The 19,437-nt window shown below is 36.6% G+C and overlaps 1 protein-coding gene across 1 annotated transcript in view; it reads left to right on the top strand.

Annotated features, from left to right (window-relative positions):
• Positions 1-19,437, top strand: part of PCDH15 (protocadherin related 15) — a 945,519-nt gene that overhangs the window by 793,523 nt on the left and 132,559 nt on the right. The window contains exon 27 of the mRNA XM_075216373.1: positions 16,238-16,365. Coding sequence (XP_075072474.1) covers positions 16,238-16,365 — 128 coding nt within the window. The remainder of the gene's footprint in view (positions 1-16,237; positions 16,366-19,437) is intronic.

Consider the following 19,437-nt stretch of genomic DNA (forward strand, 5'->3'; position numbering starts at 1 on the left):
TCAACATTATTTGCATAAAATAATTTGTTCTCGAAAATATTATATTGTTCATCACATCATTTTCTCTAAAATATCACCTATTTACACTCCTATGAATTATCCCCAGTATACTAACTCCATTGATGGGAGTCAGTCTGCTGACCAATGTTGGAGGAAAGACTGGTCACATGACAATGTAGCGAGTGCAGAGCTGATTTTTACTGCCGTGTAAAAGGCCATTGTTTGGGCAATTAAAGAATTAGGTTCTAGTTTCCCCTCCAAGACCCAAATAGCAACAAACATCAGTCAACCCAAATAACACTATACATAAATCACCATCATTTTTGTTTGTGTAAATGTTCACGATTCTTTTCCAATGAATGACATCAAAATTAATATAAGCCAAGGAAATCATTGATCCAGAGTCAAGAGTAATTGATCCAAGAAGAAGTGTAAAAAGGCAAATACTGATGGGGATGCACAGGAAGAAGGTGTTTGATTAGTTTCAAAGATTACAAGAGATTTTTTTTCATGCTCATTAATTATATGTAGTGAAGAAATATTATAAGTCATCATTTGTAAATGTATTAATGTGGGCCAAGTTCCATATTGGGATAACATTGTGTAGATATTGAAAATAAACCTAGCGGAGTAATTAATGGAAATTGGAATTTGTCATTATAGCACTTCCTGGTGACAGATGAATAAAGGTCAGAAAGATCACACTTGCAAATGGGCCCCAATCACCATATTGTCAATAAACAAATGCACCGAGATCTGGTGCTGCAATATCAGTCAATGGTGACAAGCGACATCATTATGTGGAATATTGTTTGTGAAAACGGAAGAGACACGGGGCCTGAGTCATTAAGGAGAGCAAAGCATAAAAAAGGTGTAACTTTGCATCTGGGCAAAACCATGTTGCATTGGAGGTGGGAGGTAAATTTAAAATGTGGGGATAGATTTACAGTTGGGATAGGGCATGTCTGTCCTAGATCAACTTTAAATTTCAGTGTAAAAATAAAGCTATCGAGTGTTAGTGTGCTAGATGAAAAAAACAGTCTTTAACTTATTTGCAAAATAATAAATTAATTTGCACCCCTTGAATTGTAACATGGTTTGTCCTAGAGAACATTTACTTTTTTTTGCCTTACTTTCTTTAATGACTCAGGCTCACTCAGTGTCTGACTCATTCACAGCCAGTACAGTCACCGCTTATTAGTTACAGTGTTAAAGTTACATTTACCAGCCAAAAGTTCACTGCATAGAAGATTAATGTTAGCATTGTAACCAATTGCACTACAGGTTTCTCCAACTTAAAATTGATGGATTCTGAATGTTGAAAAGAGCGGTAGATCCAGAAGTATCCTAGACAGAGACTGGGTACTCTGCTGGCTGGGCATGGGCTGCCGTTGGATATATCTGCCTACATGGGACTTTTATGTTAACATGGGGTTGTTATAGTCAGTGGTCGATATGGGGGTGTATATGGTGGTACGTCATACCGCCACTTCATCATCATCATCATCATCAACATTTATTTATATAGCGCCAGCAAATTCCGTAGCGCTTTACAATTGGGAACAAACATTAATAAGACAATACTGGGTAATACATACAGACAGAGAGGTAAGAGAACCCTGCTCGAAAGATTACAATCTATAGGACAATGGGAGTTAGAAACACAAGGGCATGTGCTACATCATATTGCACAATGGACCAGCCAGACTGCAAAGGTAAAAGTACTGAGTGGGCTTTGTGTGTTGCAATGTTGATCAGAAGGTTGTTGTCTTACTTCTTTGTAAAACTATTACATTCCATTCACTTACATTTTGTTTACATTTTCTATACCGTCACTTCTAAATTTCCACTTTGACCACTGGTTATAGTAATACGGAGCTGTATATGGTGGTGCTTTGGAATGTATGCAGTATGTAATAATTTATATTTCAATCTACCATGTATACGTTTGCTTAAATAATATTTTCATACAGATTTGAATGTTAAATCATTTTAGAACCCTTTTACTTAACTTATTGTAATGTTTATATGTATCCCATTGTGTTTGAGGTGTTTTTCTCCATGCAGCTATATACTTAAAGAAACGGAAACTATACAATACCTCAAGGACAATGATTCTGAATGACCATTCTTGCTATTACATGAAACTCTTGGGGTTTGCAGCATGTGAAAGGTTTCAGTCGTAATATTCTATGAGTGATGTACATTGTGTGTGAAGAACATGCCACTATACTCTGTAGGTATCAAGTGATGAGATTGAATTGTTTGAATAGATAAAGCAAGCCCTGTAATGTGGTTTCTTTTAATAGGTGGCTTTGACCTCTTTGATTGATTGTTACATTTGTCAGAGGATTTAAGCTGTTGGTATTCACTTATTTTCTTAACATATCTTCTTGTACGGCACAAAAGTGTCAGTACCCCGCTTTTAAGTAAGTTCAAGCAGCCAAGCTCACATCCTTTTAGATAAGGAGGATGAACACGGGCATACTCATATTAGTGCTTCAGCTCTGAGGAAGATAAATATATCCCCTACTTTGGCACAAAATTGCATGTAAGCTTTGCTTATCTCTCGTGCAAGTGTTTATCCTGATAAATGTGTTCAACAGACCTAAATCAGATAATGTTAGTGAAGTAATAAGACATGTCATAGAATGTCCTGAGTCAAGTGAGCTGTAAGGAATCAAAAATACTTGAGGCATAAATATACATCACATTTTGTAAATATAATATACAAATGTGCAGTTCAGTATCTGTTATTTAGATAGATTAAAACTTGTGGAACAGTGTTTACACAAGAATTCAGTGAAAAATATACTTTACCCAACTTACCATTCATAAACATGCAAGAGCTCAGGTAATAGATGAAATCTGACATTTTTACGTTAAACTTATGCTCTTTATGGTATTGTGGTTCATGAATGTCAAAGCTCAGACAAAGACATCATTCATAGCACTTTTGTTGATAAGTCCTTGCAACTGATGACAAGTGACTTAAGTTCAGCATACTGTGTCTCACAAACACAAGGCTGCCACTAGCATTAGACGAACCTAGACGGTTGCTTAGGGTATGGCTAGAACAGTGAATGATTGACATATTGACAGTGTTTTTAATGCCCTGGCGGCACCCCTACAAGGAACGCCAGAAAATGACATGAAGGAGAAAGACATGTGATGTCATAGCCAAGTGCCACACTCTCAGTCTGAGCAGAGGATGCTGCCCTCAACTCCCGCTTGCTGGTAGTGCAGTTCCAAATGGACCACACACCAGCATAAACAAAGAACTAAATACTACAAGGTGTCAAAATGTAAACAAAAAATAAGTTTCTCATTTAAACCCTTTAGGGCCAAATACATTCAATTTAAAAGTACAATGAGCCTCCAATTGGAGTAATTTCTTAGCTGAATTTCCCACTCTCGACAAGGGTGGTATTTGATCTATCAGGGTAGCTTGTTGTGAAGTTAGTGCTTGTTTTTTCAGATGAAAATGTCAAGGTATAGTTATAAACATATAATTGGACTCATACTCATACCTGATTTAACTTTTTACGAATAGCCATGTGGTTCCAGAAAGGACATATGATCTTTCTAATTTTGTACTGTTTTGTTGAGTAAGGGTTATATATGTATACAAAGTTGATTATATTTTATACCCAGTGGTGATCGCTGTTTTAATTATTATAAGGTAAACAATTAAAGGTAAAAATTTAACTGTAAAAGACAGTTCATTCAGTCAAAGGTTTAGACATAATAGGACGGATTCATTTAGGAAAGTTAAGCAAAAGTCAGTAAGGCAAAACCATGTTGCATCGAAGCGGAGGTAAATTTAAAATGTGATGGCAGATTTTTATTTGGGGTAGGGCATGTCCTAGATCAACTTTAAATTTCAGTGTACAATTAAGCTATCAAGTATTTGTGTGCTACATGAAAAACAGCCAGTATTTTCCTTATGTGCAAAATATTAGACTAATTTACACCCCTTGCATTGCAACATGGTTTTGACCATAAAACTTAAGAAAACTAAATTTTTCGCTTAACTTTTCGTAATGAATCAGGCCCAATGTTACCTTATATTAAATGATCTTTAATTAGGACATTTTACAAAAATAATGTATTTTATATCTTATGTTGAACGGCTGGGTTTGCATTATAAGTTCAAAAGTGCCCTTTTAACGGTACTTTAAGTCTATATCTCCAGAACAGCATGTAATTTCATTGCATAGAGCTGTATTAATGCTGAAAAGTGCTTGCCAGCTATACGCTAGGTAAAATTGATTTGTTCGAAGTTCTTCAAGTGTATAGGCATTGTTGGACAAGTGTGAATCATTATCATTAACAAAGAAAAATTACATGCTATGCTAAAATTAGTGTAACTCAATAAGATAACTTGCCACTCTGTTGTTTAGTGGCACAGAATTGATGCAATAATGTGGAGTTAAATGGCAATGAATTAATGTAGCACTGCAGAGTTCAAAGACAATGTAATGATCAGCCACTTTGGAGATAGGTGACATTGAATGAGCACTCTGAAATTAAGCAATGCTAAAATAATACATCATGACATCTTATCTGACACTAAACTGCTTCTTTTTGTTAAATGAATCACTTAAAAGAGAATTGTGATGTATGGTACAAATATCCCAGTGTAATATTAGTGTTTAATAGCAAAATATACTAACTAAAAGCACTCCGTCAACTAGCCATTTTTTCAATGATGATATTAAGTATTTTTGCAACATCCTTGAATTCCACTAAACCCAGGATGGACTTTATTAAAGAGCAACAGCTCAGATTTCTGTATAGTAAGCATCACATGACTGCTTTCTCCTACGATCACAGTGATGATTGTCCAGAAAGGTGCTTTATGATGTAATCGCTGCTCACTTTACATAGGACTGATTTATCGCTGTGATGGGAGGAGGATGCCGTAATATGCTATTTTGTGGTCAATTGAGCACTCTGCTACATTATGTAAAATCTATCATGCAAATATTCTCTAGCTGAAAGTGGTGATGCAGGATATGATGAGGTGGACACATTGTAATAAAATCTAACACCTGGGAATTGTTAGACACGAATGTTCCACTGTTGTTGGGATGTCTAGTGAAATCATTATCTGTGAAAATATATTTGTTTTTATTTTTAGATGATGATGGGCCATATTTAAAAATATCTAAATATATTACATGTAAACGAGAATGTTTTCTATAATTTGTGATAGTTCCCCTTTAAGCCCAAATAGTTCCAAGAGTGTGACAGAACCAAAATAAACTAATATGTCAGAGATATAGCTAGTCCAAATATGGGTTATTGTTACAGAAAGATGGCATAAATTACATAACAGCTAAACGTTTTGATTCACAGCCAAAGAAGTGTAACCCACATTCACTCACAAGCATGGTCACCGGGAGGGCAGCTTAGGTGAAGAGGCGCTGGCCTCAGCAGTGCACAAGTGGCTAAGGCTGCTGATAGGCAAATCAGATGCTGACCACAGTCTATAAGGAGTTTCCCGCGTGTGAAGGTGAGTATAGTGTTGGGACCTGGGAGGTAGGATGCCCTGGTTCCCTGGTTAGTGTGGTATGTAGTGCATGACATCAGGCTGCAATTATTTCCTTAAGCCTTCAGGGGGCATGCACAGGGTGAAACTCACCTTCAGGGGTATCCCAAGAAGAAGCCACCAGGAAGGGTGTACGTGTGGTGGCTTTCACAAGAACGGATTACTGTTAGGAGGAGGAGAGCCCCCACAAAACAAAGAAAGTTCCAAGCTGCCAATCAGTCAAAGAGCTACCAGGAGGGGTGAGTATGTGATAACAGGCCACGGAAAGCCCTATATTGAGCCACCTGAGAAGTGCTCTCATTGTAGAGGCAGCGTGGCAAACAGAAGGAGGTGAGGAGGTTGCACTAGATGAGCGCTCCCATTTAAAGTGCTCCCACATGGTGAGTGGGGGTTACTGCTTCAATGCAACATGGCTACATAAGAAGGAAAGAGTCCTCATGGTGAGCAGGACAGAGAACGATTTTCACAGCAGAAAGGTTGTTCCCAAGGAGGGAATAGTACCTGTCTAAAGACAGAGTACTGTCAGCAGCAGTGGGTCTGTGAATAGGAGGGTACCCATAGTTTGGGATGTTGTGCACTGAGACAAGGAAAGTAAGTGGCTATTGGAATGTTAAAATAAGGGGAGAAGTGACTATGGTTATGGGGTGAGTGCAAGAACCTCTGAAATGTTACCCACTGTTTACTTGTATATGAGAGTGACTAAAAAGTCTATATATGTGTATGTGGAGCCCTCCATAACAACACCAGGCATACCAACTGTGCTGGATGAGTTGGTGATGTTGATGTCTACATATTAATGCAATCATTTAACATTAACTGCTAGAGGAATTTGCTGTGATATGTGTTTTATCTATTGCAACAGTTATGCTTTTGAGCTAGAGTAGAAGGCATTTAATAAAAACTGTTTGTTGCTTCTCATGAGATTGTCTGGAGCCCAAAATTTCTTATAGCTTTTAAGGCCCCTATGTTTTCCAGTGGGGTAGGTTTTTGTGGCTGCAAGAATGCCGACAATGCCGAGAGCAACGTAAAAATAGCAATTTGTATAAGGTTGACAAGCAGTAAATACAGACTTACCATCTAGCAGACATCCAATATTTCCCCCACCCTTTATTGCTGTCAGATGTAAAAAGCGAGTTTGAGAAATGTCTCCAGGAAGAAATGACGTCAGTTATAATGGGCAGAATGAGATTTGCCAGTTTTAAAGCGGCAATGGGCGGACCCGCTGCCTGCATAATGTAATCAAGGTGACTAGAGGATTGGCCAAGAGAATGTCAACTACAGTTTAAAGCCAAAAAATGCAAAATCATGCACTTGGGTCTCAAAAATAAAGTATTAATAGCACTATAATAGAAACTACTGAGGACCAAAGGGATTTAGGAGTCACTATTTCACATGAATTAAAGCAAGGTAAGTAATGTAACAAACCAATGAGAAAGGCAAGTCAGATGCTTGGTTGCATAGGGAGAGAAATCAGTAGCAGAAAGAAAGAAGTAATAATGTCACTGTATATGTCATTGGTACGGTGTCATCTAGATTAATGTGTTCAGTTCTGGAGGCCATATCTCCAGGATATAAATACATTAAGGACCATATAAAGAAGGGTAACTAAAATGGTGTATGGTTTACAGCACAAAACTTACTGGAAAGCCTAAAAGATTTGATAGTTTGGAGCAGAGAAAGGAAAGGGGGGATATGATAGAAACTTTCAAATATATCAAGGCTTTTAACAAGGTACAGGAGGGATGCATTCCTGAAAGGAAGAGAAATATTACAACACGAGGACATGCAATGAAACTGGAAGGAAGTAGGTTCAGAAGAAATTTTCAGAAAAACTTAGAAAAATAGCCTTCCATCAGAGGTGGTTGAGGTTAATACAGTAGAGCATTTTAAACATGCTTGGGATAGACATAAGGATATCCTTACAAATAATAATGGATCAAACAGGATTTAAAGTTACCATAAGTTAAAAAAAATTGGCACATTTTTGGGTACCACACTTCATCATGACACCCCGAGTAATTGTACATGTAGCACCAAAAGGGTTCACAGTGCAAAGGTTAATAAACAAATCAAGGTGTGCACAATATCAACAAAGTCATTTAACAAGTCTTGTACACAGCCTTTGCATTAAATGCAAATAACTGGAGTTGACCACAATCAGTCAAGAATGACTTGAATGAGAGAAGGATGTGCATTGCCATAAAGGGTGGGTTCACTTTGATTGCCTGTGGCTCAACCAATCATGACACTTTCTATGTCTTTACACCCAACCCTTCTTTTAAACCGCTCCCATTTTCTGCAAGGGTGTAAACAACTCTTTTAATCAAGACAATATATCAAGCTAGACAGGTAGAGATGATCTTGGGCTGAGACTGTATCTGTGCAGGTTTTCATTTCATCTCTTTTATTCTATTGCTGTAACTTTTTTAGACAATAAACTCAGGCACAATAGCCAACTTTTATGGACCGAAAATATCACTTGATTCTTTTACTCTTGCCGTATCATTATAAGTTGCAAGACAAAACTTCATATCATTGGAAATGCTTCCAGAATTTGCAGAATTGTTATTTGCCAAGTAAGTATTAGTTCTATAACTGCTTCAACTCCATAATGAATTAAACAGTTTCCAAATTTGAATTTATATAATGAAAAACAGATGTCAGTTGGAGGTGGCTGCTCTTTAGATCAGTCCAGTGCTGAACCACTCACAGACAGAATCATCTTCCCAAAAATATAAAACTTTAAAAATGTGTGAACTCAGTGGGAAATTACATGGTGGTGCAAAGGAGTATTGTCATACTAAGGACAAGGTTGTTCAGAAGATCTACTGAATAACATCTCAATCCAGCTGTTGGACCCAGTGAGTTTAACTTTCATTGCTGTTACCATTTCTGTTCCTCCTTTGGTGATCTCAACTGCCTCCTTGGTAACTGTAGCTGCTACCGAACATAGGGAACAACTGTTCATTTTACAACAGTTACACCAAACTGACAGATAATCACCAGAGTGCCCATGCAGCATGAAAGTAAAGTTCTTTAGGGAAAGCAGATGAAGTAAGCTGCGTTAAGCTATATTGTGAACGGTAGTTATGGTTGCCAGCAGCTGACTGTTTTAGGATATTTAATGTGGTTGTTTCATGTTTTGTGTGTCCATCTTCACCTGTCCCATTTTGTTCCAACCATACCAATCCACCGGTAGCTGCACAGAAATGCCAGTCATCAATTACTGCTTTACTATTAGCAGCTTATTACACTGCTGTCTAACAATAACCACACTCATTTTCCACACCAGCGACTGCAATTGTTAATCCGCTACCTTATGTATCAAGTGTTCTCCAGACCTCTTAGATTATAAACTCATTTGGGCACAGACTTTTTTTTTACCTTCTGTTTCATATCATTGCATATAATTTGTTTGTGTTGTCACTTACAATGTACAGCAATGTGTAATATGTCAGAGCTTTATAAATAAAAGAAAATAATAATATTAATAAAATGCAAATGTCATCAGTGAATTACTTTCCAGCTGGCAGAATCATACATGCCCATGTAAAACACAGATATATAAATTGTTCAGTTGAAGACTAGAAATGCCCATGGGTTTTAACACACACATGAATTAAACTAACATAGTAATGAGGGTAGATAAGTCCAAATGATGAATTTCTCCAGGGTGAAAGAACTTCATCATTATCTAATTGTGTCTCTCAATTTGAGTTTCTACAATCACTGAAGTGGCTCATCTGCTGCAAGTAAATCTACAAATTGGTTTAAGGAAAACATAATTAAATAATTTGACACAATAGAAATGATTTAATCAATTTACAATTAATGAAATATTGAGAAATATTTTACTGTAACTTTTAGTTTTGTAATGTAAAGCAAAATAAATAATCTATGACTGAAAAAGGAAAATATTATGAAACATAATTCATTTTTAAATGGTAAAATAAAACTATGCCAACAGAGCAAATAAGTCACTCCAAAAAGAGACTAAACTTCTATGTAATGCCTTTTACATTACAATCTTTTGAATCTGTATCCTTATCATTTAATTTTTAGAGCACGATACAGCCTTGTACTGATAGAGAACATCCTGACTCCAGCTACTAATAATGGAACAGAAGCCTGTGCCAAACATAAAAATCCCTGTACATGGAGTATTGGCTCAACTTGCTACCGTGTAAATGATAAATGGCATTACTCAGAAGTATATTCTTCCTTATTTGCTTACTGTCCATGTAGATTGTAGGTTTGACATTTATCAAATTCATTGTTTTAGTTAGCTTGAAACAAGCAATGGGGACAAGTGTAATTCCCATAGTACAACTCTAAAGTGTATGATTTATAGGCTAGTCAACAGTTGTTGTCAGGTAGCCCAGAGTTTTGGTCTACTCAGTGATATGCCATGGTGTTCTTTACAGGCAGGACATCCAGACACCATGATTTCCTCAGCAGAGTCCAGCCCTGGAAAATCTCGATACATAAGTTAGTCATTAAATAGTGTACCTGCCCATAGAATGCTAATAGATCTTTTGAAATTGAAAACAGACTCAATCTTGAATGGTCTACATTAGTGGGGTACAGCACTGTTTTCTTACTTTGCATATGTCATCAATGGTCCAATAGCAATTCCACTCTTTCTGGGCAATAATATGTTGGACACAAATTGAGGAATCAGGTGATAACTTCATCCATCAATGATAACAAAATGCAGAAGATAATCACAGCAATGTTCTAAAAACAAAAGCTGTCTGTCCCTTCTTTATCCAGTTCATCTTTTTAGTTTCCAAAAAATCTAATTTCATAACCGTAAGTGAAAAGTTACCAACATCATAAGAATATTTGATCTATCTTTGATGATTGGTTCCCAAGTCTATTTTCCCCTTCACATACAGTTTTATTTACTCTCTTTATTTTTCACAAAGATATATTTTGGTCTAAGATTACATGAGATAGAAATCACATTTTCTGTACCAAGGAAAACATTAGTATAGCTTAAATTTTGTTTGTTGGATTGTTTTCTTGGAGCAGTAAAATAGCTTCAGCTCTAAATGAGATTCAAATATCTGTAGACTGTACAGCTTTGGACTCATGAAAATTCAAGTAACCCTCATGTGTGCAGACTTTTAAGTTGGAGAATAATATCTATTGTGTGACAAATAGACAAAAATAGAGCTGTTACTTATTCAGGGATGTGTAGTAAGCGATCAAGGCTGCTTTAGTTATGGAAGCGAAATTGTTGCTTATATTGCGATCCTTCCAAAAAACACAGGGCAACAGGGACAGCTACTTTTTATTCTTACAACATTGCTAACGGTATTATAGCAATCACACAGATTCTCAGGAACCACAACATTGTTGTTACAAAACAAACAATAATAAAAGCAATGTAACAATTACTGTGCAAATGAAGTGACTATTATTCTCAAGACAATTAAATCATAAATCACTATTATTATTATTATTTACCTTTATTTATAGGATGCCATATGTTGTCCTCAGCGCTGTGAGGGAGAAAACAACAAGACAGTACATGATATAACAGAACAATACAGTAAACAAATAACACTACAACTCTCAATACAGCTACTGAAGGCCTGTATGGGTAATGGGATGCAAGGGGTATATTCAGCGCAAGCTGAAAGCGGTGCCTATTAGCGTGAGACTAACAGGTTTAGAGCACTGAAAAAGGTGCAAACACAATGAAGGAGTGAAGATAAGAGGCAGAGCACCCAAGGAGGATGTGCACAGTGTAGCTGGTGAACACATTTGTGATAAAAAATTATACAGAAAGCATTGTTTGCAACTAAAAATTTCATACAAACACAACGAAAGGCATATAATGCAGTCTAAACATAAAATAAGATGATTTATATGGTATTTAGATATAAACAGCTTAAACTTGTGTAAGTTCTTGAAACAACCAAAACCAGAAGAATGAAAAACGTGTATATGAGAAAATTACACTAAACCACTACCCTATCCTGTGCTACATTCACACAATTAGTGTTACCCTAAATCATTCCTCTAAACTTATTGGGCCTGAGTCATTAAGGAAAGTAAGGCAAAAAAAATGAGTATGTTTTCTCCTTGACAAAACCATGTTACAATGATAGGGGTGTAAATTAGTTGATTATTTTGCACGTAAGTTAAACACTGTCTGTTTTTTCATGTAGCACACAAATGGCTTTATTTTCACACTGAAATTTAACGTTGATCTAGGACATGCCCAACCCCAATTATAAATGTGCCATCACATTTTAAATTTACATCTCCCTGCAATGAAACATGGTTTTGCAAAGTTACTCCTTTTTTTTTGCTTTCTTTTTCTTAATTAATCAAGCCCATCACGTTCTCTTTCGGTTGCCATATTTTAAGGGTGATTCCTCTGTTTTCTCTCTCTTACTCTATCTGTGCCAGCGGTGTATGATCAATAGGTTAGTGGAATTGCTCTGCAGAAATACACTGTGTGGACTGGTAGAGTTACACACATGGGTGGGGCCAGTGTTGTCATAGCACTTTAAATGAATTAAGTTTCAGTTTTTAGACCTGCATCAAATCCCATTAGGACAGTGTTATAAAAGAAGTTGGATATGACTTTAACCACCTATACCAATGGCATTGGAATATTGGCAGAACACTGCACAATGTATTTGACTGTACTTTATCACTGAACTGCAGAAATAGAAATGATGAATATTGAAGAAACTATACAGAGCAATAGCCAATACATTTTAAGTATTTGTTTATAATTCGTGTAACCGTTTATATATATATATTATTTGCTCTTGTGTTTTATGAATATTTCATATTTAGAAGCTGGCACAAAGTAGAATTCTGCCAATTCTGTCATTTGCCAGAAGTGCAGAGGTACCTGGACTGGCCATGATTCCAAACTTGTTTTTGTAAATGGTTGCTTTGTCCCAGTCAGCCAAACTAGATTTCTGTTAAATAAAAAAGTCTTGAGCAGCAGTCACTTCAACTAGAGAAGCACTGTTTAAAAGTGTTTGCCAACTCAGTATTAGAATTCCAAAATTTGTGCGATACTGTGGATTTGAGAAAGATTAGATTTGAGCTGCGTTTGAGCAATTTGTAACGGTTTAACCACGATTCGGCCAGTTTATCCATGTTCAAGTCAGTTCAAACGGATTAAAAAAATGGTTAAACCGGCTCAAACATGTTCAAGTTCAATGGCTATATTTTAACAGTTTTACAAAGCAGACGGCAAATCTCAAATTTTATAGCAGTGATGTTAGCTGTTCAAATTATAAAACTGTTAAAAATACTATAAAATGTAGTCATGTAAGCTCAAAAATGCCACATTTTATAGTTTATTTTAACATTTTTGTGAACCTCAAAGGCAATTTAAAATGACTTAAATTTAAGAACATATTGCAAATATCTTTCAGCTCCTAAAAAAGGTCAAATTTGATTGACTTTACAATCAAGCATCTCAAGCATCTGAACTTAGTCCATTCTAGTATACTGGGTTAGCATTGGTACATATAGACACAACAGCGAGATGATAGACACAATAGTGTGCATGTACACCAATATAGACTCGCTCACTTTCATCATCATCATCATCATTTATTTATATAGCGCCACTAATTTCGCAGTGCTGTACAGAGAACTCATTCACATCTGTCCCTGCCCCATTGGAGTTTACAGTCTAAATTCCCTAATATAGACACACACTCAGACATAGACAGACAGACAGAGATGGAGACATACAGGGAGAGACTAGGGTCAATTTTGATAGCAGCCAATTAACCTACTTGTATGTTTTTGGAGTGTGGGAGGAAACAGGAGCACCCAGGGAAAACCCACGCAAACACAGGGAGAACATACAAACTCCACACAGATAAGGCCATGGTTGGGAATCAAACTCATGACCCAACTGCTGTGGGGCAGAAGTGCTAACCACTAGGCCACTGTGCTGCCCACTTTGTATACCAAGTCTTGTCTTGTTTGGATGTCATGTCACATAGTCAATTTTCAAACGGTTTTAAATAAAATCTAATATGTTAGTAACATATGCCTTGTTTTTTAATGCAGTATGAAGTTCAATTCGATTACAAACCTGTGAATATATTACAAATTATTTATTTCTGGTATATAACCTTATGTTCTTGCATAAGCATACTGATTAATAATATTCCATGTGTGCTTTACAATGCAGAACAAAAATAGAATTATATCTGATTACCAAGTCATGTATACCTACTGTGTCACAGAACAAATTGTTCAGAGTCACTAACATAATACATTTTTAATAATGCAAATCCTGCAACTTTACATTAAACAAATACACCCACACAAAGAACATTAGCTTGGCTGAACCTGAAATATTAACTCTGGTGATTGGATAAGAACATAATCAAAACACTATGGCTGTGTAAAGCTTTACGGAAAAAACAGTAGGTATTACTATGTTTTTTTTACATTTTTAGTGTTTAGACAGAGCAACTAAATAGGTTGTGTGGGGCAAATGTGATAAATTACGCTCCATATTATACTAATAGCAGCTCCACACTACACAAATAGCAGCTCTTCCCAATAACCATGGCTGGATTTCTAGCATTGGAGCCAGTAGATGCTCTCTCCCCCCTCTGAACACTTCATCGACTAGTCATATACAGATAGGAGAGTAGAAGTAACACAATGTTCTATCACATAGAATAACCCTATCTCATATATTGCTTTATTTATTAAATGGAGAAAACCCCAATCTCTGTAGAAAAACTGGAGTTATTGCCCTAGATAGGGTTTTTTCCAATATATTAAGGTGTCAACGCCGCCGATAGCACTACTACCACCTCAGGCAACAACTGCCAGTGACAAGATCCTTGTTAAATCATATTTAGCAAGAATTACAGTGGTACAAAGCATCATTCATCATCATCATCATTTATTTATATAGCGCCACTAATTCCGCAGCGCTGTACAGAGAACTCATTCACATCAGTCCCTGCCCCATTGGAGCTTACAGTCTAAATTCCCTACTATAGACACACATTCACACACAGAGACAGACAGACAGAGAGGGAGAGACTAGGGTCAATTTTTTTGATTGCAGCCAATTACCCTACCAGTATGTTTTTGGAGTGTGGGAGGAAACCGGAGCACCCGGAGGAAACCCACGCAAACACAGGGAGAACATACAAACTCCACACAGATAAAGCCATGGTCGGGAATCGAACTCATGACCCCAGTGCTGTGAGACAGATGTGCTAACCACTAGGCCACTGTGCTGCCATCATTCAATTTCATATACAGCAATCGGTGCATGTAGAAATCAAGGGACACTTGCCCACCACAGCACTGTTCCTTCACTGTCTGAGAGATCAATGAATGTTATAAATGGAATGTATTAAGAAGACTGAACTGAAGGTATCAGTAGGGTAACCCAGGAATCAGCACTGGGCACTGTTCTTTTCATTGTTTTTTATTAATGATCTTGTACAAGGTCTAGGATATAAGCTGTCCATTTATGTAGAAGACACTAACCTTTGTAAGGTTATTAACACAAGTCAGGACATTAAGTCACCAAAGAAGGTGAAATCGCTGATGAGGTTCAAGGAAAAATAATGTAAGATAATGCACTTAGGCCATGTTAATAATTGTGCTACCCATACATTAAATGTGATACAATTGGGAAGATCTGAGAAGGAAAAGGTGGTAGGTGTACTAGTAGATAATAAACTTAGTAGCAGCATGCAATGTAAGACAGTTGCTGTAAGAGCATAGGAGAAAGAAAATGTATTTTTTTACATTGTGTAAATCACTTGTTGACCAGATTTTGAATATGAGGCACAGTTGTGGCACCTCTGTATAAGAAAGGCATAGAGCTTGACATGGCTTAGACACTGGCTACCTTATTAGTAAAATCAATGGAGATATTGACTTATAATGAAATACTTGGTAGACAGGGATTGTTTATTTTGGAAAAATGCAGCATATGTTAACTAGTTAATGTCTACAAATATATCCAAGCACAATGTAAAGATTCGTCTGATGCAGTGGCGGAACTACCATTGGTGCGGCATGTGCTATGCAACGGGGCCCATGGAGATAATGGGGACCGCTGCATAGCATATGCAGAGGGTTGGGGGCCCCAGTTCCCTCCTCCCAGCCTCTCTGCGCAGGGGCCCACAGCTCGCTAATTTCACCTCTGGTCTAACAAGTTTTTTCCATTCAGGACAGTATAGGTGACATCCACTGTGACTTGAGGAACAACTTGTTCATTACCAACGTAGGAAGAGATATTTCACAATGAGTTTAGTTTGACTGTAGCATTCATTACCAAGGGAGTTAGTAATGGCAGACTTGGTGGACGGGTAACAATAGTTATATGGAATAAATTGATCAATTGGGACAAATCATTTTTCTATTTAATCTGTGAAGCTAACAATGTAGATGCTTCTTGGGGTTTTGTTTTACCTTCCTCTAGATTAAGACATTTACAGTTTATAAGTTTGAATTTAAAGGACTCTTTTGTTAACCCCTCTATATGTTTACAATACAAATAGATTATAATATATGTTGTTTATATTCATACTTTCTCTGAAATAGAAAATAAGTGATCTCTATGAGAAAGATGCCAATATCAATATATCCCAGTACTCATTTCTATTATTTTGATCAAAGCATAACAATTTTGTTATTATTAACCCATAGGTAATACAGCTGTGGTGTACATTGAAGTACAGGATGAAAATGATCATGTGCCACAATTTACAAAAAAAGTCTATCTTGGGGGAGTGTCAGAAGATGCCAGGATGTTTGCGTCAGTCCTCAAAGTGAAGGTAAGAATGACAATGTGTTAAAGTGGTTGAAAAATTATAGCGAAATGAATGTTCTTAAGTGCACATGTCTATGGGGTAACACTTGAAAGCAAATTAGTGACTGTTAAACTCACAGACAGCAGATATTCATTTTTGTTTAAGATACGAAATGCAACAAAAATATATTCATAGGAACAAGTAAGATTTGTAATAGAAAGCTTTCATGAAATGACTGGCATTTTAGTTGTAGTTATTTCAACAGAACAGAATGTTTTATAAAATACTTAATCCAAATGACAAGATCCAAATTACCATGCTGTCTAGAAATGAATACAAGCATGGCACGGATTTGTGTCTGGTTCTGTGGTGAAAAACAATAACTAACACTATTACACTGAAAGTTCTTTTTTCCCTCAAATAAATGTAAGATTGTACTCATCACTTTGCTTTCCGCAACTTTAAGACTAATACAATAGCTATATATCAGTGACCAACAACTCAGAATATTACTCTAGAACAACGCGGCCTGTGCATTATTACTGTTACTACGGTAAATTCTCTGTGGATTTTTGCTGGTGACTTACAGAGCTGCGAGCAAAAATTAGCGGAGAAAGTACCGTGGTAACGGTAATAATGCACAGCTACTACTGTAGTAACGTTAACAATGCACAGCTTTTACTGTAGTACTGGTAATAATGCACAGCTACTACTGTAGTAACGTTAACAATGCACAGCTTTTACTGTAGTACCGGTAATAATGCACAGCTACTACTGTAGTAACGTTAATAATGCACAGCTTTTACTGTAGTACCGGTAATAATGCACAGCTACTGCCGTAGTAACGTTAATAATGCACAGCTATTACCATAGTAACGGTAATAGTGCGTGGGCCGCACTTTAGAACAATGCGTGGAACTGAATCTTCCACTAAGTATTGATAAGTTACCATATATACCTGTATTATAGTGCCATTGTAGATGCTTCCAAGTAACAAAAGAACCATTTAGTGATTATCAAACCTATATTTACAATACAATATATATGTTGTCCTACACAGAGTCATGTAGATGTGGTAGGAGGGTTCATATTAAACACAAGTAAAGAATTATATTTATTACGAATGCTTTTGGTTATAGTGTTCTATAGCCACTCAATCTCCCATTACCTGGACATCTGATTAAATACTCACCACAGAATAAAAACCTCATATGTGCCATGGCAGACTAGAGCTGTCAAATGTAACTCTTAATGAACTTACAGTCTGCATATTCCATCTAATTTTCATGGAAACTACCACACAGAAAGCTGGCCTGGACTGGCAATGTGGCAACTTAGCATTTTCCAGAATGCTCTGCACTCAGCTCCTACTACTGGCCAATGGTGGCACAATAGGCAATGAGCTGCCCAGTGAATGATAGGACCCTTTGTGGCATCATTAACATTTTTTGGCATATACAAAATTGTGGGTTGGTGTGTGTTATTCTCCAGGTGCTGCTACTTAGTCTCAGTCTGGGCCTGGTCCAGATATTTGTAATGAAAGGTTTAGTACTATATCTTCACATAAGTAACATTTTAACTGTTTTGGCGCCAAAAATAAGATCGCAAGTTCAACATATAATAGCATATTAACTGCAAGCACTGGCACTTCTAATGACAGGATTTCCCCCTTCCCCTAAACATTTGATCTACTTAGGGGCCGATTCAGATTTCTGCAATGGGCCGTGGAATGATCCCGGGGGCACTCCACAGCCATGCAACATCGCAGATATTGCCTTGCACTCCATAGAGGTGCGTAGGAAAATTCAAAATGTTAGGTTATTTTAGTACCTCATAAGATTGTGGTTATGTTTGGCCGCACATCAAATTAACTAAATTCCTCCCTTAGACTACAGTGCTTAAGATTGGGAGTGGGTCACAGCACAGTTTAAACTGTAGTGGATCAAGTCAGGATTTAGGGTGACACTTTTTTCTGGACTTTTTTTTATCAATTAATGTGGGAAAGTAATTTATTCAAATAAAAAATTTGAAAAGAATGTTGTGATCATTATTTTATATACCTATTGCTCATTATTGATAATTGTGCATACTTGATCTTTGAGTTCACGTTGCCATTTTTTTTTTATTAATTTTCATTTTAAAAAATGTAGAAAGTCCTGGTTTCAGTATGGTACCAGCACTTGTGCTATGTGCTGCGGGTGAAAATGTGCAATACTGGTGAATACTGCTGTATTACCTTATGTTTTAATAAAATGGGTGTACAGTGAGTAGAATACAGATTTTACAGGCTGTTAATAAAACTGCAAATCATTTCTTGTAAACCTGAAAAATATGTCCACTCATTTACAAACCTCAAAAAATGTGAGTCCCCACTGATTCTTTTGTCCGCCAAGTGCATTAAAAGTATATGGACGAGATTGGATTTAAAGCATGTCTAACCAGCTGGGGAAATCAAGTACTTTACTCATTTATATAATCTCATCTCGCAAATGCAATATAGTTTGTCCACTTCAGCCTGTGTGCTTAATCCGTATTACCCCCGATCCACCCAACTCCTCCATTTCAACTGTGTAATATTTGCATCCCTATTGATGCTACCTACTTGACTTGCAAATGCATGCACTCACACATATAAAAGAGAGCATTAATGCAAGAGTATCCTTATGATGTGACAAAAGAGCAGGTACACTTTGCCTCTTCCATAAATTACCTTATTGGTTACAGAAGGATGGTATCCACAAGAGATGAATAGACCTTATTGTATTATTATGTCTTAGGACAGTAGTTGGACCGGAATGTAACATTCACTATAAAAATAATTAGCAGCATAATTGTATTTCCAATAGATTAACAAGATTTCCGGAGCTGCAAAGAATATAACATATTAATAGCTTGACGTGATACATTTGTAATTTAATTCTCTTTTACATTTAATTTATTTACATTTGATTTTCATTTAATTAGCTTTCTCCTGGCTAATAATTCATGTGCCATTAACAAGTACTTTTCGTAATGTGCAACATCAGCGGTAAAATGTAAACTGGTTCTTTTATAGTAACTTCAAATTGTTTTGTAAAGAAAGATGAGTTAAGTGTA

Source organism: Mixophyes fleayi, chromosome 6, assembly GCF_038048845.1.
Source record: "Mixophyes fleayi isolate aMixFle1 chromosome 6, aMixFle1.hap1, whole genome shotgun sequence".
Classification (NCBI taxonomy): Eukaryota; Metazoa; Chordata; class Amphibia; order Anura; family Limnodynastidae; genus Mixophyes; species Mixophyes fleayi.